This window comes from Pygoscelis adeliae, unplaced genomic scaffold (genome assembly GCF_000699105.1).
Source record: "Pygoscelis adeliae isolate BGI_AS28 unplaced genomic scaffold, ASM69910v1 Scaffold303, whole genome shotgun sequence".
NCBI lineage: Eukaryota > Metazoa > Chordata > Aves > Sphenisciformes > Spheniscidae > Pygoscelis > Pygoscelis adeliae.
In genome coordinates, this window is record NW_008824367.1 from 1,069,688 (window position 1) to 1,071,426 (window position 1,739).

General features: G+C 65.7%; 1 protein-coding gene across 1 annotated transcript in view; it reads right to left on the reverse strand.

Moving 5' to 3' along the window:
* Window positions 1–539: 539 nt before the first annotated feature.
* The window catches only part of NR2E3 (nuclear receptor subfamily 2, group E, member 3), a 3,538-nt gene continuing 2,338 nt past the window's right edge, over window positions 540–1,739 (reverse strand). The window contains exons 4-8 of the mRNA XM_009319922.1: window positions 1,667–1,726; window positions 1,400–1,581; window positions 932–1,163; window positions 750–855; window positions 540–672 (exon numbers count right to left, since the gene is read on the reverse strand). Of these exons, the coding sequence (XP_009318197.1) occupies window positions 540–672; window positions 750–855; window positions 932–1,163; window positions 1,400–1,581; window positions 1,667–1,726 (713 nt within the window). The remainder of the gene's footprint in view (window positions 673–749; window positions 856–931; window positions 1,164–1,399; window positions 1,582–1,666; window positions 1,727–1,739) is intronic.

Genomic DNA, 1,739 nt, shown 5'->3' on the forward strand with positions numbered 1-1,739 from the left:
GTCACCCCTGGGTTGGTATCGTACCCCAGGATGGCCATCACCCCGGCCAGCGTCACCCCTGGGTTGGTATCGTACCCCAGGATGGCCATCACCCCGGCCAGTGTCACCCCTGAGCTGGCATCACCCCCAGGCCCATGTCACCCCTGGCCTGGTGTCATGCCCCAGGCTGGCATCACTCGCAGGGCAGTGTCACCCCCAGGCTGGTGTCACCCCTGAGCGGCAGTGGGTCCCCATGTGTGCTGGTGCCACAGCAGGGGCACCTTCCCTGGGTCCATGTGTTCCTCCAGCGTTTGGGACAGCAGCACCCATCAAGGCACCCACCCCAATGAGGTGCTCCTGGTGCGTCTGGCACTCACTTGGGGACATCCCCCTGCCACCAGCTGTCCCCAGTGAAGCTGGTCCAATGTCCCAGCTGCCAGCAGCATCTCATGGCCCTGGCCACCACCCTGGAGACAGGGCATCTTCACACCCCGCAGCGTCCCGGGGTGAGGAGGTGACAGGGTGTCAAACAAGCCGGGTGACACTGGGGTGGGGGGAGGTCAGTTCTTGAACATGTCGCACAGCAGCTTCTCCATGGGGGTGTTGCCGATGGTCCGGCGGAAGAAGAGCAGTTCCACGCGCTCGGAGGAGATGAAGCGCAGCGCCGGGAGGAGCAGCAGCAGCTTCCCGAACCTGGGGGACAGAGCGGTGGCCATGGGTGGGTGTCCCCACCTCTGGTGTCACCCATGGGGACATGGGGACGGCGGTACCTGACAGGCTGCCCGGGGTAGTGAGAACAGTTGTGCTGGCCCAGCATCACCTGTGACTGGTCCTGCAGGTTCTCCACCTGCTCAGGGTCCTTCAGGCCGCGGGTCTCTGCAGGGACAAAGGGGTGACGGGGTGGGGTGGGGACACGGGGACGGACAGCAGCGGGTGCTGGTGGGTCCCCCACCTGGTTTGAAGAGCACCACGGCCTTCATGCAGGCGAATTCGGTGGGGTCGACGGCCAGCGCCTTGAAGCGGCCGAGGGTCTCCTGCAGCGCCTGGACGTCCAGGGCAGCTGGCAGCAGCTTGCCAGGGGCTGGCTCGGGGACGGCCAGCAGCGGGCAGCTCTCCAGGGGCATGGACCACTGGATGGCACAGAGCAGGAACAGCTCACTCCACGCTTCCTCCAGCAGGATCACCTGGGGTGAGGGGGGCAAGCCCCAAAAACCCCCGTCACCCCCAAAGCCTCCAGCACCTGAAACCACCACATTGGTTGGGCTGGAGAGCATCTTCTGGGGGGGGGACCCCCAGACCCTGCAGTGAATGTTGTGGGGATGCTCCAGCCATCCCCCTCCCACTGGTTGCCTACATTTTTGGGGGTCCCAGTTGTCCCACAGGGGGGTTCCCAATGCCCCATGGGGGTCCCCAACCCCACCTGGTCGCGGAAGGGCAGGTTGGAGAAGACGGGCAGGTTTTTGGCCCATTTCACGGCCATGAAGAGGAGACGCGCTGAGGTCTCGTAGACGTTTTCGGGGCTGGCTGACGGGTACGGTGCCACCTGGTACTCACTGGCTGCCCGCTCTGGCTCGCCGCCCGTCACGTCCACCGTCTCATCAGCTGCGGGGACAGAAGAGGACACTGGTGGTCACCCCACTGTGGGGACACCCCCCTGCCCGTCCCCTCCCCACCGGTGGCCACCCACCATCCTCGGGCTCCAGCTTGGCGCAGGTCTCGGCCGTCATCAGGCTAGCCATGAAGCGATGGGTGGGGGGCGG